This window comes from Hakea prostrata, chromosome 1 (genome assembly GCF_041222555.1).
Source record: "Hakea prostrata isolate BN-2017 chromosome 1, UWA_Hpros_2, whole genome shotgun sequence".
Classification (NCBI taxonomy): Eukaryota; Viridiplantae; Streptophyta; class Magnoliopsida; order Proteales; family Proteaceae; genus Hakea; species Hakea prostrata.
The window spans coordinates 28,531,585-28,555,222 of NC_142600.1; the positions used below are offsets into that span (position 1 = coordinate 28,531,585).

General features: G+C 40.1%; 1 protein-coding gene across 1 annotated transcript in view; it reads right to left on the minus strand.

Annotated features, from left to right (window-relative positions):
• Positions 1–791: 791 nt before the first annotated feature.
• LOC149028625 (Pseudouridine synthase family protein) overlaps positions 792–23,638 on the minus strand; it is a 40,968-nt gene continuing 18,121 nt past the window's right edge. The window contains exons 13-21 of the mRNA XM_089138370.1: positions 23,425–23,489; positions 15,646–15,815; positions 13,428–13,495; positions 13,267–13,327; positions 5,494–5,531; positions 5,342–5,410; positions 4,898–5,243; positions 4,306–4,442; positions 792–2,083 (exon numbers count right to left, since the gene is read on the minus strand). Of these exons, the coding sequence (XP_088994496.1) occupies positions 4,413–4,442; positions 4,898–5,243; positions 5,342–5,410; positions 5,494–5,531; positions 13,267–13,327; positions 13,428–13,495; positions 15,646–15,815; positions 23,425–23,489 (847 nt within the window). The 3' untranslated portion in view covers positions 792–2,083; positions 4,306–4,412. The remainder of the gene's footprint in view (positions 2,084–4,305; positions 4,443–4,897; positions 5,244–5,341; positions 5,411–5,493; positions 5,532–13,266; positions 13,328–13,427; positions 13,496–15,645; positions 15,816–23,424; positions 23,490–23,638) is intronic.

The following is a 23,638-nucleotide window of genomic DNA, read 5'->3' on the forward strand; positions in this document are numbered from 1 at the left end:
AACTGGTTTCAATTTGAAAAGAAAACGAAGAGCTGAGTGGCTGTCTTGCTAGCTTCTCTTGATGTTCTTCTTCTCCAGCTTGGTTCAGAGCTCCAAAAAGTCAAATGAAATGGGCGGGGTGAAGAACAGGGGTTTTGGGTAGTTTCAAAATGTTTTGAACCTGGTTGTTTATACGATTACACATTCGTGTATATACGTATAGTGTTTGGTTATGTAATACCTCATAAAATGTATTAACCAATCTTATACTAACCCACTCGAACCGCCCAAACGGACCACTGGGTTTGCATCAGACCGAACCGAACTGAACAAACAAGCTTTATGAGGTGGGTTTTGATATAACTTGATTAATTTAATGAGAGGATGATGCCAGCCGTACGATTAGATCGGACGGCTGGCTGCATGGTCAAGCGCATTTATGAGGCACTACTGAAGCAAAATTGGTAACAATTGGTGTTTCTAGTGCAAGGTTGTGAGTTGTGATCCATTCAAGCCATTCAACCGATTATAGGACCATCAATGGCCAAATTACTTAATTAACCACTTTAAAGCGAATTAACCCAGTGCCTTCAGTCCAACCTTTTTTTTTTCTGCGACTGATAACTCATTCAAAGAGCACGAGGCTTCAGAGTAACAAAGAACAAAAAGCCATGGAGTAGCAGAGGGCTATACAATCTTTTCCTTCACTCCAATTATCATGGACCAAAAACCATCACCAAAAAGAAAAATGTCTATGCGCCAGGCCTTTAACCTCTGAGGTCCTTTTTTGGGGTCAAACTATGAGGTCCAATTATCTGAACATAAAGAAACACTACAAGGCCTTACTACAGTTCTCCAAGCTTGTTCAAGTTTTCAAAATTTATGCTTTTCTACCCAAAAAAGATAAAGAAAAGACATGTGACAAGCAGGTCCGCATCAGTAAGCCCAACTTTAAGCCATTCAACTTATGGCCATTCAATCCCATTATGATTGCTTTAGGGCCACTCTTATGGCCAACCTCATAAAAAACTAGCATTTTTTAGGCAAAACTCGAGCAGAGTATGTACAGAACTTATCAATTGTTGAACCCTGATTCATGCACTCAGCTAATAGAAGTTAGGCTCATACATTGTGTCACATAGACATTATGAAAAGAATAACCAAATAAACAGGGTTCTGGTTAGTGCTCGGGACACCATGTTATTTTAACTTCCCTCCCTGCAATGGTCCTGGTGCCAAAAACAAATCATGACAAATCCATATTGGCTAGTGACTCGTCAGCAACATCTCTAACCATGAAAAATTCTTGGGTCCACGGCAACAAGGCGTCATAAAAGCCCAAATATTGTAGTGGCACCATTTCATGGCATGGAGACGAAGGAACAAGATCACCCATGGAAATATCACACTTATTAATGCTTCAACACTAACACCAATCGACTCCCAAGACAACATGGGCAGTTCTTAGACAGGAAGCATTTTCCCTGAACATAGTAAATGGTATACGAACAAGAGAAAGTGATACCAAAGCCTCTGAAGCCTGAACATCTTCACTGGCCAGTAAGGGCACATGGTCATGTATTAATCTAAGACAAGATTTCCACTTCTTCATATGAGTAACAAAGTACCATCCTGAAGATTAAGGCAGTACTGTATCATGCTTAGATGTAAAGCAACACTGGACACAAGCAAGGTATTCTTTTATCCAATATAAAACCATCATTGATAATACACATACCTCTCCATCCCTGACAAATTCAGTGAGGCCTAGCGGTCCAAACTTGAGCAGCTGTTGTCAAAATTGCCCAAAACGCAAATGGCACTCAAGGCCAGGGTAATGGACGGGTCAAAATAAAATTGCAAGTAATACAGCATTCACAACAAATGCCTATTAATTGTTCTAGGCGTGTGGTACAAGTTTGCTTTTCTTTGCCACCACTGGGAATTATTTATACGCACCAATCCATGAAATCTATGGTGTGTAATATCGCAGATATTCCACAAATAGCAGCAATAGCAGACACCAGAAGCCCCCCGAACCTCAGGATCAACGGAAGTATAATGGTTTTCTGTAAGCAAACGAATGCTGCAACGTTGCAGGAACCTGGAAAAAGCAGCATAACAAACATAAAATGCAAAATAAAAGATACGGAATTCATGAGTTGGATAACAGTAAAACAACACGGTTTTATCAACAGAATAAAGGCAAAGAAAAATGAAAATTCCCATTTTGTTTTACACTCATCTTAGAGTCCAAAATCTTTCAAATAAAGATCCTGTTAACCGGCCCTCAGTCTTTCTGAGGCTACATCCGACCGCCTGGTATCAAATTTACCACTCAATGCCAACCACACATTATACCAGCTTGCAAAAGGTTAGATTCTACCTTTCCCTCTGCTGGAGTACTGACTAATGTTACATAATAATGCTGTGACAATTTTAGAAAGGTTAAACCCACCTCCACTACATGCTGAACGAAAATCTAGGTTAGCTTCGTGGCTGGAGAGTCGGGGCAGAACAAATAAGCACAACCTGATCTCCTAGTGCAACATATGCATGAAGGCTAGAAACCAGCATGCTCAACCTCAATATGCATTCTAGAGGTACATATTCAAGGGGTTAATTTGATGAAATCTTGAATAAGTACTATTTAGTTTCTTTATCTTCACTCATTTTCATTTAATAATAACACTCTTGATTTTGAAGTAATGTCACACAAGATGGTATCCCTCAGATTAACACACTAATTTTGGACAGTTCAGGATACATAAGTCATAAAAGCAGGCTTTGAATTGACAGAACATATAGCATAGTAAATAGTGAAGCATTGGAGACCAATCTATCAGAGATCAAACTATTAGTACATTAATGTTTAGTTTCATTTTAGCTTAGGGATGTCAATGGTTCTGTTTGGAGCGGTTTCAGCCAGGGCTTTAATGGTTTCGGGCTGAAAATACCAAGCCCAAACATGGACCATTTGTAAAATAGTGGTTTCAGCTTGATGCGGTTTGGGTCCGGGAACGGTTGGGAATCGGGTTGGATCAGTTTTGAAACCACCAACCTGTCATCAAACCACTATAGCCCATTTCAAATTAAAAACTGTACGAGTCTTGGATCTTGCCTCTTGGGCTTAAGATCCAAACGAACCCATCTCTTTAACTTCTTTAACCTCTTTAGACAATAAATGAACTCAAAATCTTATTAAAAATAATACATGAGATATCAATGCAGAAACATAAAAAAAATATCATTTTAACACAGTTAATAAGACAGCATAATTATAAGGGATAATTACTATTGCCCCCTTATACTTTGGTTTTATTACTAATCAAACCCCCTTCTTTGTGAAATTACTATTGCCCCCCTCACTTCTAATCGTGTTAAGTGGCTGTTAACATTAAATTTGAAATGTCTATTTTGCCCTTTAAATTAAGAAGTAAAAATATGGCATTACTCTCATTTATAGAAACTATATTGCATGTCAATTATATCCTTAAAATCTTATCTTTTAGAATTAGTTTTGGATTTGGTGGGACCACATACTTATGATTGTTGAAACTTTCACATTCCACTTAAATTTTTCATAATCACCATGATGGAAGTTTTACAAACAAATTAGCATATAAGATCTAATTGATAGAAAATTTGATAACATACATAATGGTCAGCATATATTAAGTGATTTTCAACTTTTAGCTTTAAATTAAATTTGATATTTCTTAATATTTTAGTTTCTATTTAATTACATATTTCCTTTATTTGGTGATTTATTTTTAGAGAAAAAAAATCACATCTTTCCTTTATTTGGTGGTTTTTTTTTTTAAAAAGAAAAGTGAAATTAAAGTTAATTTTTTCCTATTAAGGGTAGTATTATAACTTAAAAAAGAGCAAATAAGTAAAAAGATAATTACAGGGTTATTTTGGGGATTTTGAACAAATATATAGATGCCACATCATCAGTAAACTGACAGAGCTTAACGGTAGGGGGGCATTAGTAATTGTAGACAAAGTTAAAGGGTGGAATAGTAATTTTAAAAAGTACAGGGGATAAAGTAGTAATAAAATCTAAGTACAAGGGGGCAACAGTAATTATCCCTAATTATAATCGTTCAGTCCGAGTAATAGTTCGGTCTAACAGGCCACTAACAAGTGGGACCAAACCACTTCAAAACTGTTCGGTTTATCCCTCGGCCCGTATCCAATCTAGTAAGCCTCGGTTTGGCCACAGGCTAGTTCGATTGGGTCTAAAACTTAACACCCTTAATTTAGCAGTGAGTTAGCTGTATTAGACTGTTCCATTTCTTATGGGAGAGAAGTACATCTTACCTGAACTTTTCCAGCCATCCCTCATCCTCTGTATGTCACTACCTTTTGCTTTTCTTTCTTCCAGATATACACTAAGAAAATTTCATATATCCTACATTTCCATGACTTCATTGGTTCAATGTTTTATGGAAAGCCACCTGCATTCACATGGAAAAGATAACTATCAACCAGGCCTGTATATCATATAAGAATTAATGCCATTAGGAAATCCAGTCCAAGAAAGATTTTTCCCTATCAGAAATATGAATAGAAGTTTTCAAAATTGACTGCTTCTATGCTTAATGGAGAAAGCTGCAGAGTGATCACAAAGAAGTTGGACATGCCTTTAGATGAATGCTCCAATTTTTCTCTACACTGTAAATCTTTGCAAAAGGCTTAAGCTAAAACTTACCATTTGAAGGTAGTTCCTTATAACATGCACTTGCATTTTCCACAGTTAATTACATGATAACCAGAATGCTTAGTGTTCATAACCATTCTGACATGTCAAACACATAGGTCCTTTATCGCAATAGTTTCATGGAATAAAGTGTTCAGGCCATGGTTCTTGGAAACAGAGAACAGTAGTGCAAACTCATAAGAGAATACATACAGATGTTGATGTCTTCAGAAGCTCCCTCACGGCCATTGTAGCATAGCAAGAGGAGGGAAGAGTGAAGCTAAATTTGAGAGCCATCTGTGGTTCCTTGGTATCAGAAGTATCAAATGAATTGGACTCTAGGAGCACTTTCTCGTCATCAGCCATGTTAACTTCCAGTGACTTTATTTCATTTTCGGCATCCTCCGATGAGTTCTCAGAGTTCACAGAGATCACTTTGGGCTTATCTGCATCAGTTGAACCATTTTCTCCAAGTCCATTCGCAGATCTATGTTTTGCAATAGTGTCCAAATCAGTCACTGCCAAGGGCACATTGATATCTGTATAGTTGAGCAGTTCCCTTAACCAAATAAAACAAAAGGCATGAGCTTGCAAACTTGAAATAATCCAGACCTGATCACCAGTCATAACAACAAGTACAAGGGATCAGTGATTTACCATTCAAAATCAATAGGCTTCTGAATAACCCGTCTATAGCCACCAGTCATACTGGTAATCGAGAATTCTCTGATAAGAGCAGCCACATTAATTCTAGTTAGCAAAAAAGTCGAGCAGATGCTAAAATTTGACAATAGTCTTCACTAACTTACTTGATGTTGTGTGTACACTCAGTCAAGCTGATACCATCCTGAATTGTGAATTCAAAGGAGAAAAATTAGACAAAATATGCATAGAAGCAACACTGCACAATTATAAAAGCAATTCAGGTTCAAATTCGTGCTCTTAGATGTGCTTAAAAGCAGACTAGATTGGTTCTAGATGTAGGCAAGATTTAGTAGCAAACATCTACAGCAGCAACTCCAACGAAGAATCAAAATTGGGAGTTGAAGAGTGATAAACGGAACTTCCAGCAGAGAAAACAGTAGAACTTGATCGAGCTGAGTCCAGACATCTTTTGAAGGTACTTATATGTCAAGATGAGCCGATACATAGTCAAACCCTGATCTCAGTTCTATATCTCAACTTAGCTGAGATACCTTACAAGATACGCACCATTGTATTCACCTAGGATCTCATCATGCCTATTGGAAAAAGTGAGATATCTCATAAGATCTTGCGAGTTCTCAATCTATGCCATGTGAGAAGCAAGGAGGTCAACTTGTTTCAAATATTCAACATAGGTTCTGGCATAGCAATATAGTTGGACCCTGATGTCAATCAGAATGAAGCAGCCTTTCGATGATGACCTCTAGGAAAGAGGATAGGAAGTTATAAAATCAATCTTAGTAGGGCACATATTTCTATTATTATGTTATAGTTAAATGGTAAGGATCAAGAAATTAGTGCTGAAACTGGTTTCAACCAGACCAGTACCAAGATTTCCCACTTTAGGCCATAACTCAATGAAGACTGGCACTTTCTCCATGCCAACTCCAACACCTAGTTTCAAGGTGCAGAATACTTCTTTTTTCTTGATTCTTGTTCACTGCTTAATTTTTTGACATTTTGAATTCAATCCATGCATTAGTTCAGAAAACATCCAAAATAATACTTTGTGGTTTTGACCCAATAGGGTATATTGTTCTTGGATATGGATTTCCCGTTTCCCAATAAATACAATATTGTTTCCCTCTAATTTATGCTAAAAGACCTTATGTCCACATCAAACTTAATTTGGCGTGCAACAATTCTGTTTATAATTGTGCTGAAGGTAGAAAAGTGTTTAAACATCAAAAGAAGGAACCTTTTACTGCTCTTATGGTTTCTGAAGCCATAATATATTCATCTGTTTTGGTGGTAAATGGGAAAGCTCAAATGAAAATTTTTTTTTTTTTTTTTTTTTGGTGACATCTAAACAAAAATTTTCATGTAACTACAAGATAACTTCATCTACTCGAGAGATATTTGGCACGAATAAAAACCTACTTTGGTTTTGAGCCAGGTTTCTTCAAATTCTGATGAAGATAAGTGAATCCATATGGGTGCACAAGTTGGGATATGAGAATTCATTAAAATATGTTCTAACCAGTATCAGAACCCACTGCAACCATGCATATGTGATTTTGACCCTTGGTTTTGTCTTCACTTCAAAAAACCAACATATCCAGGTTGAAACTATCAGTTTTGACCCAGTTCTTGAACCATGGTTAATGGTGGGATTACCAGGATCTTTTGTGTAGTGATGAATCTTTTAACTCGGCTAGAGATCATCAATCTTTCCCTTCAGGTTGATAAATAGAAAAAATAAAAGCAATAGCGTCTAAACTTGGCACATATATCTATATAGTTATAAATGTAGGACAACATAACTATTGTTCATGTTTATATTCATACTTATGGAACTAGAGTTCATACATGTATCTGATCTCTCTCTTTGTGTGTAGTTGTAATTATATAGACATTAACACAAGATTGTGCTACCTCTTTGACACAGTATATTATATGAACTTAGAATAGGTTTTTTTTTTCCTTCCTTTCTATGGGATATTTTTTCCCCCTTTTTTTTTTTTTTTTTTTTTTTTTTTTTTTGGGGGGGGGGGGGGGTGTTGGTGGGAGGAAGAGAGAAAATTTGGCTAGCTTGTTTGGAGAAGGTAGCATATACTTTGTGATACGAACCGGCAAATCGAACATGAAAATTAATATTATTTAATTGATAGAATAATGAAAAACAATCATTAACTGGTTACAATGGTGCCAGCCAACTGCAGCACACTCTTGCCCTCAGCCTACGGCTGCCCAAAACCACTCTCATAAAATATTCCCCAACTTCTCCTCACATCTTACCCTATTTATAACCCCCCCCCCCAATTAACCCTAATTTTCTCTATCCTCCACATGTGATCCTGGGGCCCTATCACTTTGTTACTAGATTTTTGAGTGATTTTCCTTCATTGGTTGATTGAATAGTAATCTCTTTCAATTAGGTGGCAACTTCGGATTGAATCTTACAAGAGGGATATATAGGTATTACAACACATTCATTGTTATACGATTTGCATTTTAAGCTTCTTTAATGAATGATTATATGTATATTCATGTATTCATGTTTTCACTTATTTTTGAGTTTGTATAGTTTCAGGAAAGGGGGAAATTGGGTACAAGAGCTGATGAGAGAGGACATACGAGTCTTCTTGCATTTTGAATTTTCCAAGCATCACCGAACATATGATGTGAACCCAATTTTAGGGTTAAGGTTCCAAGGATGGTTTCCCTAAAAATTGAGGGTTTGCTCAATAATCTTTTAGCAATCAAATGGATTGCATGGCTACATTTTGGGTTAAAGAATTTAGTTAACACAGAAATATGGGAAGAGTTAGGGTTTTGAACAAACCCAAGATGAGATGGCTTATTTGATATTAGGATATGTGGCAAGGATATATGGATTGCATCAAAACTTCTAAGAAAACTACGGTTAGATGTGGGGAGGTTTGAGGGATGATCTTGGGATGGTTTGGGGAAATTTTAGGGTTTTAACAAACACAAATTTGGATGATGATGTAATGGATATGGGACCTATAGGGAAATTGGGAACCCATCGGTTAGGTAAGGAAAAGTTTAGGGATGATGAGGAAGGGATGGATAAAGAGATGAGCAGGTTTCTTGAATGCTTGAAGAATTCTTGGCAATCTTTCTTAATTTTTTTTTCCTTCCTTTCTTTTCTTTATTTTCTCTTCTTCTTTCTCTTTTATTTTTTCTTTTTTTATTGTCTTCTCTTTTCTTTTCTGTTTTTACTTCCTTGTAATTCTGCCACAGGTCACAGAGGAGCCGAGAGACAGAAAGAGAAGGGGGAGGGGTGCCACAAGGTGTGGGGGAGGGTGGGGCTGCCGCCTATGGATATTGTAGGGGTGGGGAAAGTTTCTGAGAGGATCGCAGGGGGTAGGAGGGGATTCTTGCTGGCTACAATGGAGGGGAAGGGGTTTCTTGGCTGATGTACTCACTTGGATTCAGTTCTGCTGCCGGAGTTGTTGATTGGCTGCTGGAACTTGAGGATGGAATGCTGCAAGTGACTCTAAAGATCTGAAAATCCGCTGCAGCCCTCCCAAAGAGAACCACAACCTGTTTTTCACAAACAAAATTCAATCCTTATTCAATGTAGACTGCCATTTACAACCATAGGCTGGCTTATTTATAGCCTTGCATAAAAAAGAACTTAACTCAAACTGGGAGTCTCTATTTGGACTTAACCAACTTAACTAGGGTTTCTTTTATTAGGATACCCTTTTACAACTAATTAACAAATAAAAACCACATAAGTTAAAACAAATCATCTTGAAATAAAAGACTAATTTATTTACAAGAGTCCAACTTTAAAGAAAGACTCCTAAGGACTTAAGAACTCAACTCACAAATCAAGACTTCTAAACAAAACAAGACCCTGAAAATAAAGAAAAAATCTGAAATTAAATTCCAGCAGATAATTAGAGCTGGAATTGACCAAATTACCCCTTTTAGGGTTTAGCCAGCGCTAGATGCACCATCTTGGTTGGGCCTTGGGGCCCAAACCAGGTTTTCAGCAAGGTGGTGAGTTCTGGTTCGCATCAGTTCTCCCCTTCTTGAAAGCAATCATCTCCTGATAAATGTGCTGATTGAATGCTACTGATTTGATTCTCTGAAAATCTCTAGTGTAGACTTGTTCTCGCATCCTGCAGTGGAGACATGTTGCTGCCAGTACTGCTCCAAGACAGAACTCTAGGAAATTGATAGGGCGAGGGATGTAATCCTCTAGTCTAGGAGCCTTCTTTTCAAAGTACCAAGGACATATGATGAAGACATGAAATACAGGGTTAGAGTGATCGGCGATGCCCCTGTAGTTCTTTTGTCCACCACGCTCCGCTGTGTACTACTAATGTGGTTCGTTGAAGATACCCTATGAGGTCAAGGGTGGGTCCAATGTAGTGTGGAATAGAGGCTAAGTGTTTCTTTGAAACTCTTTCACTATAATATCAAGGGCATGGTGATCTTCACGTACAGGATTTACTTTCTTAGGCGTGTCTTCAGCTGGTGTTGTTACTTTGGCCATGTCATTATACTTTTTGAAGGCATTCTTTGCATCTAGTATGACCTTGTCTTCGAGGGCTAGGGCCTCCTCCTAGTCTTCCATGACTTAGGAAGTTCTCCCACGGTCTTCTTCTTATAAGAACAGGGTTAGATCTCTTACTTAGTCGGGTGCCATAGTGTTCACATGTACAGAAATCGGCACTAGGGGTGTCTGTGACCCCCATGGCCAACAGGACTACGAAAATCAATCCGTCAAGCCTATGACACTCGGTTGGGTACCTTGATTCCATCACCCTAGCGGGCAGCCTTATCACCTCTTCGTCTAGTGAGTTGGTGTTATCCGGGACACTATCCGAAGGTTATCGAAAGTTAGAAGACTTGTGATTCAGTTTGGCTAGAAGTCTTTTGAAGACTCTTGTTGATTATTGCAGAGGTACTTTCTCTGTTGCGGAGGAGTCAAGCGTGCGTCTTCCAACAGAATGACTATCAAAAGGCGCATGTGCGTGGTTACCTTGCTCACACTGGTTGACAGTACAACCAGGGGTTGGGGTAGGGCCAACGACATCTCCACCAAAGGGGCTATTCATGATCAAATTACGTAATTTAAATACTGGTCATGATTGCATCTAGTATGACCTTGTCTTCAAGGGCTAGGGCCTCCTCTTGGTCTTCCATGATTTTGACCTTGTGGCCTCTTTGGAGCTCCTCTATCATTACTCTTGAAGGCATGGGCAGCATCATTGTACTTTCTACTACCTCATCCGGATCCTGGATGGCTGTCCAAGTGTCCTCCTTCATCAAAGACTTCTTCTGGGGCTGCTTCTAGAAGTGGACACTACACTTCATCTGGAGGGATTGGTTGGTGGATTTGGGAGACTGCATCTCCCCTTCTTTAAGGACACTTGCTGGCTAGGTGATCCTTGTTGTAGTAGTTTGGGTTGCCATTGTTGGTATAGCATGTTACGTTGTGGTCAAGTCCTAGGAGGGTATGGAAACAATGTGAAGGCATTGGTGGATGGAGGATCCCTTCTATGGACAATACTCTAGTGGTAGTGTAACTCTTGGTCATTCACAAAAGTAGTAAGACCTACTGAGCTCTTCCAAAGTGGATGGAGAATGATGATGGGACCTCTCAATATCTTCAAACAAAGGGTTCTCATGCCTAAGTTTCCTGATGTGATTACCCTGTTTCTTTCTCCTCTGTACCAATCCTCTTGGTTTTGTCCATCAGATTTTGCAAACTTTTGGTGGAGATAGTGAGGTCATTTGTGTTGCCTAGTTTGGTTCTCTAGTGGGAAGAATAGATTGCTCCAAGCTTTTGACATCTATTCTTCAGTGTTAAGCTCATTACCTTCGTACCTCAATCGTCTCCTTTGTGGTTCAGCTGTTCTCGAGCATATTCAATCAGCTGATTATATGCAAACCCCATCTTGCTATTCTTTAAATAATAACACCGATGAAAATAGTGATCAAGATCATAGAGCCACTCATAGAATACCTAAAGGTCATTGACACCATCATATGTTCCCAATTCGTACATCTCTGGAGGTTTGTGTAGTTCCTTATCCCTCTGAGCATACAATGGAGAGATTGGAAGTAGTCTATAGTTGATTCCTCCATGTTTTGGCTACTATTCCTCCATCTATAACTCTAAATCTATTGCTCTGATATGGGGGTACTAGGAATTGCTGGAAATTGCAGCTCTACAACAATTGATGTAAAGCCCAATTTTAGGGTTAAGGTCCCAAGGATGGTTTCCTTAAAATTGAGGGTTTGCCCATAATCTTCCAGCAATCAAATGGATAGTACGGTTAAATTTCAGGTTAAAGACTTTGGTTGACACAAAATATGGGAAGGTTTAGGGTTTCAACGAAACAGTCGAAACCCCAGATGGGATGGTTTATTTGATAATAGGACAAGTGGGAAGTAAAAAGGAGATATAGGGTGTATCAATGCTTCCTAAGAAACCTACGGTTGGGTGTGGGAAGCTTTTAGGGATGATCTTGGGATGGTTTGGGTTGTGGGACTTAGGCAACAAAAAGTGAAAGGATTGTTTGGGGAAATTTTAGGTTTTAACAAACCCAAATTGGATGATGATGTAATGGATATGGGACCCAAAGGGAAATTGGGAACCAAGAGGTTAGGTATTGGAAGGTTTAGGGATGATGAGAAAGGGACGGATAAAGAGATAGGAAGGTTTCTTGGACGCTTGAAGAATTTTTGGCAGTCTTTCTTGATTCTTCTTTTCTTTATTTTCTCTTCTCCTTCCTTTCTTTTCTTCTATTCTTCTCTTTTCTTTTCAGTTGTTTCTTTCTTGAACTTCTGCCTCAGGTCAAAGAGGGCCCAAGAGAGAGAAAAGGAAGGGGGAGGGGTGCCTCAAGGTGTAAGGGAGGGTGGGGGTGCTGCCTATGGGTATTGTAGGAGTGGGGAAAGGGTTTAGAGAGGATCATGGTGGTGGAAGGGGGTTCTTGGTGGCTGCGATGGGAGGGGAAGGGGTTTCTTGGCTGTTGTACTCACTTGGATTCAATTCTGCTGCTAGAACTTGAGGATGGAAGCTGCTAGAACTTGAGGATGGAATGCTGCATTGACTCCAACGATCTAAAAATCCGCCATAGCCGTCACAAAGAAAATGAACTGTTTCCCACAAACAATATCCAATTCTTATTCAATGATAACTGTTGTTTACAACATAGGCTGTGGCTTATTTATAGCCTTACATAAAAAAAGAACTTAACTCAAACTGGGAGACTCTATTAGACTCAACCAACTTAACTAGGGTTTCCTTTATAAGTAAGGATATCCTTTTACAACTAATTAACAATCACGTAAGTTAAAAGAACTCCTCTTGAAATAAAAGACTAACTTAAATCCGACTTTAAAGAAAGACTCCTAAAGACTTAAGAAATCAAATCAAGACTTCTAAACAAAAGAAGACTCTGAAAACAAAGAAGCAAATTCTGAAATTAAATTCCAGCAGATAATTAGGGCTGAAATCGACTAAATTACCCCTTGGGTTTGGCCAGCCCTAGATGCACCATCTTGGTTGGGCCTTGGGGCCAATGCCAGGGTTTCAGCAAGGTGCTGAATTATGGTTCACATCAGAACATCAGCATGGAAATTTGTAGAAAATTTTGGGACATGATTCTGAGGCTGAATTTGTCTTTTTTATTTGTCTTTTTATTTTTTAGAGACTTTGGGATGTTTATAACACATTCAAAATTAATTTTCTATATTTATGTAAATTTTAAAATAATTTTCATTAGATAGACATGAACTTCAGCAACAAAAAACCCAAACTGTGAATCACGAAGCATGTGAAAACTCTCAAGTAAATAATAAATTTTGGGCCATTAGAACCAAGGAAGTGAAAAGAAAACACTACTGCCATATAGATCAGAAATCGTAGCAGTAAGGAAATCATGCACCTTCTTTGCCAGATCATGATATACTTCAGCAATTTCGTTTGTTGGGTAAATTACCCTTGAGCTGCCAAAGATAAAGGAAAAAATGAAAGAACATTTCAGTTTAATGCTAATGACAAGTAGGATCTAGATGTATCTGATAGGGGTTTCTCAGCTGCTCTCACCCAGGTAATGGAAGTATGACATCATCAATTTTATAGCTGTCTCCAAGTAGATCCTCTGAATTCAAGATCTGTCAACAGATAGAATAGAAGAAAAATGCAGAAGCAACCAATATAAGTTTCAACGGAACTTTCATCTTGACCTATATGTCTGGCCAAAGTTGAAATAGTCATACAAGATTATCATTGCATAGCACTGGAAACAATGTGGCCCACAACATAAAAAGGGATCATTACCGTTGAACTCCAGCACTATAGCTTAATTACTACCTTGCTTTTTATGAAATTACTATTGCCCCCTTCATTTCTAACAGTGTGAAGAGGCTGTCGAGGTTGGATGTTTAATGCCGATTTTGCCATTCGGTAGACTTACTAATGTCCCCTTGTACTACAGCTTAATCAAGGTTGTCAAAGCAACGAAGGCAATGGAGGGCTTCCAAGGCACCAAGGCGACCACTAAGCAGTCAAAGCATTATGTTGTTAATTCTTAGGCGGGCAAGGCATTCTAGTGTTAACTCAGCACTTACAGGTTCTAATCCACAATCATCAACTTAAAGAAAAGCAGACATAATGAACTAGAAATTTTCAGGGACAGCCATGAATTAGATAAATATGAAAGGATAACCTAAAAAAATGTTAAATTGGGAGGACCCCAAAGCATACCATCAAGAACAATGGGAATCAAATAACTCAGCAGGTGTAGACTTAACAGTTGGTTGAGATGAAAGTACAAGACCAACTCACTGATATTTATTAAGTCCAATAAAGACAGAAACTGATAGAATATCTTCAAACACTTTCAAAACCAAGGGGTTTAGATGCAAAGATAAGAACTGAAATATGAAAAGAATATCTTCAAACACTTTCTAAACCTGGGGGTTTAGATGCAAAGACAAGAACAGAATTACAGAAATATGTTGTTCTCTGCCACCAAACCATCGAAAAAGATGACTCAATATACTTGGGAAAAAGAACAAGTAACTGACGTTACTAAGCAGCTTTCTGTAAGAAGTGAGAACTGAGAAGAAGAAGAAACTCAGCCACCCGAGGTGGTCGCTTGCTCACTGCAGAGTCAGCGACCAGTCAGAGAGTGAGAGTTAAAAGAGAGAGAGTAGAATAAGAAGAAGAAGAAGAAGAAGAAGAATGATGCCGGAGACTGAAGCAACTTGCTGGCGATGAGGGAAATCCATAGAAGAAATTCCATGGATGAAGACTTGACTCTTTCAGAGGCTTCAGTCAAATGTAGAGAAAAAAACGAAGGAAGAATGAAAACAAATTTTGGTTTCTTTAACTTATTTCGTTTTCTTTTTTATATTCTTTTTTTTAAATATGATTCTATGTAGCAACTAGAACGAACTGTAGTATACTTTTGACTCTTTGACCAATTGAATCATACAGATTGGGAATAAAATCAATTGATGAACAAAAGCCTTTCGATTGGTATCTTTGTATAAAAAATAAAATAAAAAAAGAAGGAACAATAAAGTGGTTGGTTGCCTTGGAGCCCAAGGCGTCATGTAGGCATCCAGGTAGCGACCGCTTAAAGCGACAGTCGCCCAGCGCTACTAGAGACCTCTTGGATGCTTAAGCGTCGGCTTGACAACTATGAGCTTAATTATTATCTTATCCCCTGTACCTTTTTAAATTACTAACCCAACCCTAGACTTCGCCTCAAATTACTAATGCCCTTGCCTTTAAGCTCCATTAGTTAATTGATAACATAACATCTTTTGAAATGAATATAATTTAAACTAAAGGCAAAATGGACATTGCACAACCTCAACAGTTTTTCCACACTGTTAGAAGTGAGGGCGGCAATTAAAATTTTAGAAAGAGCAGTGTTCAATTACTGATTAAGCTATAGTAGAATGGTGCATTAGTAATTATCCTTAAAAAATAACAATAATTTCAGGGTTATTTTGAGGTTTTTGAAAAATACAAAGATGCTACGTCATTAGTTAACTAACAAAGCTTAACAGTAGAGGCATCAGTAATTTCAAGCAATATCTAAGGTTGAATTAGTATTTCAAAATGTAGAGGGGATAAGGCAGTAATTAAGCTATATAGTATAGGGGGGCATTAGTAATTATCCCTATAAAAGATGATTAAAAAAATCTACAAGTGAAAATTATGAGGAAGATGTCTAAAGGCATAAAATTAAATAAACACCAACATAAAATCCTGTGCAAACGAAATAGGCAACATAGAGATTTTGATTTACCTTCACTGGAGTATCCTTTCCTTCAGGAGGTGTTATTTCTGAGATCTCATCTATATGGCTAAAATCATTTTCATTATCCTCCTCAGTTTCTGGATTAAAAGCTTCTATAAGTGGATTCATAGGAGTTTGTTTAGAATACACCAGATCTCCAGGCACTACTTTGTCAATTCCTGCCACAGAAGAAAGTTTTTAAGCTACAACTACGTAAAAAAATAAACCACTAGCCAACAGCACTGAATCAAATTCATATATAGAGGGGTTGGATGGGTGCATTTGAGAAAACTTTGCTCAGCTGAATCCCAAGAGTTTGAGTATCTATGATGCAATTTAAGATTATTTAACTGAGACTATGAAGACTTCATTTGGCCCAAGAATAGGTAAGATGGACCTTCAGCCTTTTATTTTTAGACAAAAATGACAAAATGTAATAGGCTTCTTTAAGAAGAAATATAATTCTGTTAGGGGATAATTACATAGATAAGACTGTCAAGTTAGTTTAGTTTGCTCAAAAATATGTAAACTCTAGCCTGCTACTGTTGGTGATTTTGACAAAAACAAAATTGTGAGTTATTGGCACATGAATGGTTCATGGTCTATTTCCACTGGCAGATTGTGAATTCTTCTCTTCTTCTAGCTTTGATCACTCCAATGATTTCCATCACTCTTCTTTCATCATTATTCCTTCCTCTTCACTTATAAATGAACACAGTTTCGGCTCAAGTTCCATAATTTTTCAAGATTAGTGTCAAGGTTTTGTTCCTAATGCATCTCAAATTCTGAGTTAATTTTCCTGTTGACAGACTTCTGAATTTATTTTGCTTACCAGAAAAAGAAAAGACTTCTGAATTATTTGGGTTCCAAAATCTGTTTTCTGCTTTCTTGGTGGCAGGTCCATGATACCACAATTATATTTTACCCAGAATATTGTTTTCTAGTTCGATTTAGTTGCTAGGCCCAAGCAACCCTATTGGTGTGAGTATGACTTACTGAAGTGAGTTTAAGTAATACAGAACTAGTTATTCACTCGCTCTATGCTGCCATGTTGTCTCTTTCACCAACTGAGATTTCAGAAACATTTAATACCAAGTACAGGCCTATTTGAACTGTATGGTTGTTAACTACTGCACCATTGGGTACAATCTGACCATGAAATGAATGGGGCGGGCATTCGCCTCTATCATGAATTGGTGTTTGATACCCTACTTAGTTCAGGAATTGTTAAGATGAAAACAAGTCATCTTCTTAAATCCTATGTAACTTGAAAAGAAAAAAGAGGGGGCGGGAGTCACTAAATCCATCAATCCTCCTCCTCTTGTGATCAATGGTTCTATTATTCAGATATTCTCACACTGATAATGCCCTGAATAATCTGGTTTCCCAGACGCTACATTTTCAAAGTTATAACCTTTTGGTTGGTGTGGCAGTATTTTAATATCTAACCATTGGACTTGATCAAAATCTAGCCTCCACATTGATTTTCTTCATCCAATCCTTAAGTGAGCCCATCACTTGCAGATCCATCATTGAATTTGCAATAATACACATTGTTTCATAAAGCTATACACCAAGCAAATTAGCAGGTGAAACAGGTCTGGACAAGGGAAGACTAACACCCTAGACAATGTCAACCAAGCAAAGCTGGTGACTGCTCATTATTGCTGGATAAGCTGGGCTCAAATCGAACACACGACTAAAGAAGCTGTAGGGCATTACATTATCAGGTCAAACAAATTACAGGTTTCCTCTGCAAAGCTTTAATCATCCGCCCCTCAGCATGCTTTGTGTGCACTCTCAGCTCTCGTTCAAGCAACTCACCAGATAACTCTAATCTTTTGTGAATGGAGCTTATTAGGGACAACTTCTTAGACATGAGACCTTCCGATGACCTCTGCAAACCTTCCGATGACCCCTGCAACCTCCAATCTTCCCTCCTCAACTCCCTATAACCCCTCTCCCCCCCCCCCGCCTACCCCATCCATCAAACATCCCACCACCCCCGCTGCCTGGAAGTCTCTCTTCTCCTCTTCCACCCCCCAAGCCAACCCTATTGACTGCAACTTATCCTACATTTCTCCCTCATCTGTCAACTCCACTCCCCTGGTTCGATGCCCATCCTCTGCTACCAACCCTGAAATCATCCGCTGAAACTTGGCAATCTTTGGCCAATTCCTTGGCCCTTGCCCCCCTCTTGGTATCGTTAAAGCCTCTCTCTCCAAGCAATGGAACTCTCTTGGCTCCATGGAAACCTTCATGATTGACTTTGGCATCTTCTTGTTTAACTTCACCTCTGCTGATTGCAAGAATAGGGCCATTGAAGGTTCTCCTTGGTTTGTAGGAAAGTCACCCATCTTCATCAAATCCTGGGAACCCCCAATGCCTCCCCGAAGGATCGACTTCAGCTCCATTCCCCTTTGGATCAATCTCCCTGGCCTTCCCCTGGAACTTTGGAATCAAGAATGCTTGAGTCACATTGGCTCCGTGGTTGCATAGAAGTCTCCGCTTCCAATCCCCTACCTTCCTGTATTTCTATTGAAGATGAGCTAGGTTTACACTACCAGCAAACCATAGTCTGTGATTGGATCCCTTCCTTGTTCCTCTTTTGGACATGATACTAGCAATTGCTCTTTGCCTCTAAACAATCCTGTCACCGTCGAAGGTATTCTCCCAAAAGTCCCTGCTAATTCTTTCTCTGACAACCGTATGAAGCTTCTGGAGGCAACCTCTACTGCAACTGATTCTACCAAGCAAAATGATTCGTATATGCCCTCTGTTAGCTCAATGGTTCCCTATTCTCTGATCGACAGACTCGATAGCATCACCCATGTTGCAGCGGCTATTCCAGCAACCCTGGCAAGCTTCACTGCCACAAAAACCTATTGAAGAAATCGAAAAAAGAATAAAGCTGGTCATACCTCTAATATCAGTCTGCCTCTGAAGAACCCTGCTATGCCTACTGTTCTAACTATGTCTTCCATGCTACCTGCCGCCTACTGCCTACCGTCAAGGACTGTGATGTTGACGACTCACTCGCCAACTCCAATCAACGAGATGACGCTGCTCCAGTGCCACGAATCCTAGATGATCAGAGAATCCCTCACGTAAGAAAACCTTCTCTTGCAGGTACCGAAGCCATTTCGATCAAAGAGCCCCTGCTTCCTTTCCATGCAAACCAATCTAACTCCGTTAACCCTTCTATCCCTCAACTTAAGGCATTAACCTCTTCTAAAATCCATTTTAAACCCTTTAAACCCATCCCTATATCTACCCATCTTTCTCCTAAATCTTTAAAGGGCTCCACCACCAGCAGCCCAGCCCTTGGCCCAACCCACTTAAACCAAATTATCCCAAATAACTCCCATAAACAAAACCCATTTGGCCCAACCCTCTTTAAAACCCTTAACACTGACGTTCCATTCAAACCTCTTAACCCACACTCTCCCACAAGCCCAAACCCTAACCTCTAAAACCCAAGCCTAATCCGTGCAAACCCAACAACTTCTAACCCTCTCACCCATGTTGGCCCATCCTCCTCTTTTCCCACGGAACCCCTAATCCAACACCCATCTCCCCTTATCTCCTCTTCCAATTTAACTCATGTTCAATCAACCCACTCTCCTATCCTAGTCACCCCTATGCAAACCCCCACTCTCTCCCCCTTCACTACCTCAAACTCCCAAAACCCCCTAACCTCCTACCCAGCCCTATTACCCCTCACCATGAATCCCTCACCCCTTCATAAAACCCTTCTCCTTGTACTGGGTCCACCATTGACGCTAATATTTTTTAGACCCCCTCCCCATTGAGTTCTTTGGTGTGCGAGAGTCCCCTCCCCTCCCCCCTCTCTCGCAACCCCCCCCCCCCCCCTGCCCCTTGCTGCCCCCCCCCCCCCCCTGGCGCCATCCCTAACAATAGTTTACATGTTTGATATCGTCATATGAAATGTTAGGGCCTCAACTCCCTTGCCAAACAAGCCGAAGTCAAGCTCACCCTTCGTGACACGAAAGCATCTTTTTGTGCCTTGCTTGAAACTCACGTCCATAGTGATAATACCCGTCGGATTGCCCTCTCCATTGCCCCCTCTTGGTCTTTTCTCTCTAATTCCTCTCTCTACCCCAACGGTCACATTTGAATTCTTTGGGACCTGGCTATCTTCCAACCCTCCCTTCTCTTTCCGTCACCCCAACTCATGCACTTCTAGCTTTTTCCTCCCTTGCTCCCACCTTCTTCCTTTCCATTTTTTATGGTTTTAATCGCTACTCGAACCGGGTGCCCCTCTGGGATGAACTCCACTCCCTCTCCCCCTCCATGATTGGTAAACCCTGGGGTATTGGAGGTGATTTTAACATTGTCCGTTATTCTTATGAGACGGTTGGGGGCAGCCTGCCAAACCCTGTGTTTGTTGAAGCCTTCAACTCTTGGATTAAGGACAAAGGTCTCTTTGATCTTCGCTGGTTTGGTCATTGTCTCACATGGCAAAACCGTAGAAGTGGAGAGGCCAGGATTGCTTCCAAGCTAGATCAATTCCTAGCTAACGATTCCTAGTCCTCTCTCTTCCCTACCTCCCATGCCCATTTCTCCCCCTTGCTCTCTGGATCACTCTCCCGCCATCTCCATCTTCTGGATCTTCCATCTTTTGGTCCTAAGCCTTTCAAATTCTTTGATATGTGGTCTTCTAACCCCTCCTTCCTCCCCATTATCTAGGATGCCTGGACTCAGCAAGTCTACTGCCACTCCCTCCCTCTCGTGGCCTTTGTCCGTAAGCTCAGAAATACCAAAAATGCCCTCAATACTGGAATTCCTCCACTTTCGGCAATATCTCCTCTTAAGTATCCTCTTGCCGTTCGAACCTCTCTAGGATCCAAACCCTCCTCCAAAGTGACTCTTTCTCAATCTGATCCTAGCTAAGGAAGAAAAATCTATCTCTCTCAACCTTTCTATCCTTGCCTCCCAGGAAGAAAGTTTCCTTCGCCAAAATCACGTATTAAGTGGCTGGAGCTTGGGGATGCAAATACTGCCTACTTCTATCGATCCCTTAAAGCTCAACTCAACTTCAATTATTTCCCTTGTCTTCTTACTAGTAGTGGCTCCTGAGTCCTGAATCTATGACCCTCCTAGTATTAAGAATGAAGTACTCTCCTTTTTCTTTAGGCTCCTCTCCCCTTCTTCCCCCTTCCACCCTAAATAAGTTTGTGGACCCCTCTTCTCTAGCCTCTTTCCACCCCATTCCCTCTTCAGAGGAAATCATCTCAGCCATCCTCTCTCATAAATCTAACAGGGCCCCTGGCCTGATGGATTTAGTATGGGATTCTTTCTTGCTTCTTGGGATTTCATTGAGAATGATCTTGTTCATATTATTCGAATTTTCTTTCTCAACCCTTCCCATCTAGCCTCCATCAACCAAACCTTCCTCTGTCTTATTCCCAAGTAGCCCGTTGCCTCCTCTCTTTCTAATTTCCGCCCCATTTCAAATTTATCTCTAAAATTCTTGCCAATCGAATCAAATCGGTCATTTCCTCTCTAGTGAGTCCTAATCAATCAGCCTTCATCTCCGGCCGTAGTATCTCTGACAACATTCTCCTTTGTGTGGAAAATGTTATAGGTTTTGATAAAGCATCCCATTCCCCGGCTGCCCTCCTTAAGGTTGACCTTCACAAAGTTTTGACTCCATCCATTGGGACTTCATTAGTGAGGTTCTCTCCTTTATGGGTTTTCTGCCCTCCTTTTCCACTAGATTAAAATATATATCTCCACTCCTCACTTCTCCATCATCACCAATGGCTCCTTCTGGCTTCTTCCCTTCCCAAGTAGGCATCCGTCTTGGGTGTCCGCTCTCCCCCTACCTCTTTACCCTGGCCCTGGAAGTTTTGTATCGTCTCCTCCAATCCAAAACTGATCAACTCCTCATCTCACCCATTCCCAAGTGCAAATCTCTTAACCTCACCCATCTTGCTTTCGCTGATGATCTTATGATCTTCTCCAAAGCAGACCATTCCTCTATCTCCTCTATTCTCTCCACTTTGTCCCTCTTTGAATCCCTATCTGGCCTCAAAGTCAATTTTGAGAAGTCTACAATCTTCCTCTTGGGTATCTCTGATTCAGCCCACTCTTCTCTCCTGCATCTCTCAGGGTTATCTAGGCCTCCCTCTCATTCCAGCTTGGCTCACCGGCCATCACTGCTTCCCTATGCTTGTCCACATTCAGAAAATACTCCAACTTTGGAAAGTTAAACTTCTCTCCTTCGCAGGAAGAGTGATTCTCATTCGTTCTACGCTCCAATCTTCCTATATTTACTGGTGTGGCATCTTCTCTATCCCCAACTCTATCATCCATGCAATGGAATCCTTCTTTTCTGCTTTCCTCTGGAAAGGCCAAGTATTATCTCGGTTCCTCCATCCAATAAGTTGGGCTACCATTTGTCGCCCTAAATCTGAAGGAGGTCTGGGCATCAGCCGCATCCGTGATGTTAATTTGGCATGTCTCCTCACATCTAAAAAGTTGCTTCTAAACACGATTTCATTTGGGTCTCCTGGATCTACTCTTATCTTCTCAAATTTAACTCCATCTGGACTACCCTCAATCCATTCCTCCTCTTTCTGGATTTGGAGAAAGCTTCTATCCCTCCGGCCTCGGGCCCTTTCCGCAATCTCTATCCAGATCTCTTCTGGATCCTCCACTTCTTTCTAGCTTGATCCCTAGCATCTGACGGGTATATTGTTCTCATCTTGGTCCCTAGTTAGTTTATGATTCCCGCATCCCTAAGGCTAACCCTCTCTCTTCTTTTATCATTAATGGCACTTGTTCCCCTCTTCCCCATCCTAGTCTCACACAAGTCTGGAACACCCTTACAATCGCCTCTGCTTGGAACCTCCTTAGGTCCCCCTAGTTTGGTTCAAAAGCCATATCCCCCGCCACTCTCTTACCCTTTGGAGAGCTCTCCACCTTGCCCTACCAACCCAATCATTTCTCATTAGCCGCCACATCCCTGCTCACACCAACTACATCCTCTGTTGCAACAATACCGAGAACCTTGACCACCTTTTTTTCTCCTGCCCCTTCTCCCACTCTATCTGGAGCTTAGCCCCTGCTTCCATTTGGCCTAGATCGAGACGTTCCTTTGGTTTTGCCCGAGATTGGAATTGGATCCTAAGAAACTTCTCTAGCTCCTCGATTTGCAACCTTGTGGGTAAGCTCATTTTTGCCGCTACCGTTCATCATTTATGGTGGGAATGGAACATGAGAAGATGGCATTCCAAATCAAATCTCGGGATTTGGAATGCCATCTATTTTTGATGTGTCTACTAGGCTTGCATCTAACCCCCATCCCCCAGTTATTGATTCTTCGAGGAATAGGTTGATTGTTAGTTCCTGGAGTCTAGCCACCTTTTTCCAGACGCCTTCTTGACTGGCTGCCCCCCCCCCCTTTTATATTCTCTCTCTCCCCCTATTGTCTCTTTTGTTTCTTGTTGGTTCCGTTTTAATATAATTATTTATTCATCCAAAAAAAAAATTACAGGTTTGGGCTCAACTATGATAAATGTTAATCTGAAACTCACAACTTTCAATTGCACCAAAATAAGTCGGTATAAGCAAACAACTTTGACCAGTTATTGCTTAAAAGTTCAACAATAGCTCATTCCTTTTTTTCATATGCAAGTAAAGAATACTGCAGTCATTGAAACAACTCTAATTAAACATTAAGGAGAGAAAACAGCAACACTCCTACAATTATTTAAGGATAGCAAAGCCATTCAAAAGGGGGCAACTGAGAAAAGCACATACCATGCTTTTGCACTCTAACACTTGCTGCATGATTCCACAGGTAACTTTGGTAACTATGCACATACCTAAATGGAAAAATAGACGTAAAATTTTATAAACCCATAAAATATGCCAAGAAAAATACAAGCAATAAGAAAGTTACCTTGTTCAGAAAGATAAAGTGTGCCTGGTTACCTACAGATTTTGTCGTCATTTGGAACTAATGTGTGCCAAC